This window comes from Carlito syrichta, unplaced genomic scaffold (assembly GCF_000164805.1).
Source record: "Carlito syrichta isolate Samal-C Ts95f unplaced genomic scaffold, Tarsius_syrichta-2.0.1 Scaffold305149, whole genome shotgun sequence".
NCBI lineage: Eukaryota > Metazoa > Chordata > Mammalia > Primates > Tarsiidae > Carlito > Carlito syrichta.
The window spans coordinates 1,032,356-1,033,832 of NW_007249245.1; the positions used below are offsets into that span (position 1 = coordinate 1,032,356).

At 38.0% G+C, this 1,477-nt stretch overlaps 1 protein-coding gene across 1 annotated transcript in view; it reads left to right on the top strand.

Annotated features, from left to right (window-relative positions):
- The first annotated feature begins 256 nt into the window (after positions 1 to 256).
- Positions 257 to 1,477, top strand: part of LYG2 (lysozyme g2) — a 10,330-nt gene continuing 9,109 nt past the window's right edge. The window contains 1 exon segment of the mRNA XM_008061219.1: positions 257 to 299. Coding sequence (XP_008059410.1) covers positions 257 to 299 — 43 coding nt within the window.

Consider the following 1,477-nt stretch of genomic DNA (forward strand, 5'->3'; position numbering starts at 1 on the left):
TGAATAACACATGTAAGATGTGTAAGACCCATATCAATGTGAAATTAGATTGAAATGAGATGGGAGTTTATGTTTGGGAAAGAGAGTAACATGTACTGAGTCTGTGAGAATATCTTGGAAAGTGGGTTTTGAACTGGAAATAATGCTAAACCTTTTTTAAAAATCAAAGCAGTTTTTAAAAGAAACTTTAAAGTTTTAAAATTAACCAGTTTCTATTTCAAATCAGAACAGGTCCTGGAGAATAAGATTCCCCACGATGCTATCCTCTATTATATTTCGGGGACGTAGTGCCCTCATTGGTAAGTCACTGATTGACATTTAGCATTGTTACAGGATGTCCATGAAAACTTTCAGCACAGCCAAGAATCAGAAAAAGCAATGATTACATGTAATAGAAAAGTGGGCTTTCCTTCTATCCAACTGGCATTAATTAACTGTTATTTCTATAATTAAGAGTATTCTGCTTGACAAGCAGGGGAAGGCAATATCGGTAGGAATTTAAATAATCAAATACTCGTTGATCTGCTTACTTTTGGCCTGACAGTGCACCTATTAGGCTTGATATCTTATCAAGAAGTAGATGAAACAGTGCCTTGGGAGGCAAGACATATGAAGAGAAAATAATCAGTGTCAGGCAGTAGATAAGTGTTAACTGAGAATAGATAGAAAAGAAAACCCGAGTCTGAGAGGAGTTTAGAAGGAAGAGTTTACAGCCAGCTAGCATGTTCAGACTTGAAAGGCTTTTTGGGGAGACATGAAAGTTGAAAAATGCTTGGAGATTTAACAAGAGAAGGGAAGAGCCTGCTGGATGGGAGGAATGACTTCAATAAAGAAGCAGAAGCAGAAACACATGAAAAGTGTTGGACACACTAAGCAGTTTACGGTGCCCAGAACAGAAGAGGGAATTTCTGAAAGGAAGACTGGAAAGATAGGTTGGAGAGATGGCAAGGGACTATTAATAAGAAAATGTTGAAGCTTTGACCGAAGAAAAATGAAGAGCCATTGTAAGCAATGTTTCAGTTGTCTATATTTATAGAGTGATGACTGTAAAGAAAATATTTCTAAAATGTTCCATTTTAAACTTGGAAATGTGACGTTACTCAACAACAACATCCAGTTACTTATGGAATGAAGCATGGCAACAAAGTTTGAAATTTTTACTCCTTTTTGAATGGCCAGGTAAGAGCAGAGTTATATGAGTAGATTAATTATGAGCTACCATGCTAGCTGTGTATAGCTATAAGGTGACTCTAATTTAAAAAGGGCCCATGTGTTTATGATACCTACACAGGTGGTGTAGGGTCTATGGTCATATTCCAGTTCTTTTATTTTTTTATTTTTATTTTTATTTTTTTTAAAGTTGGAGTCTCACTCTGTCACCCAGACTGGAGTGCAGTGGCCGCTCCTGGCCACCGCAGCCTCGACCTGCTGGGCTTCGGCGATCCTTCCACCTCAGCCTTCCGAGTAGCCGGAATAC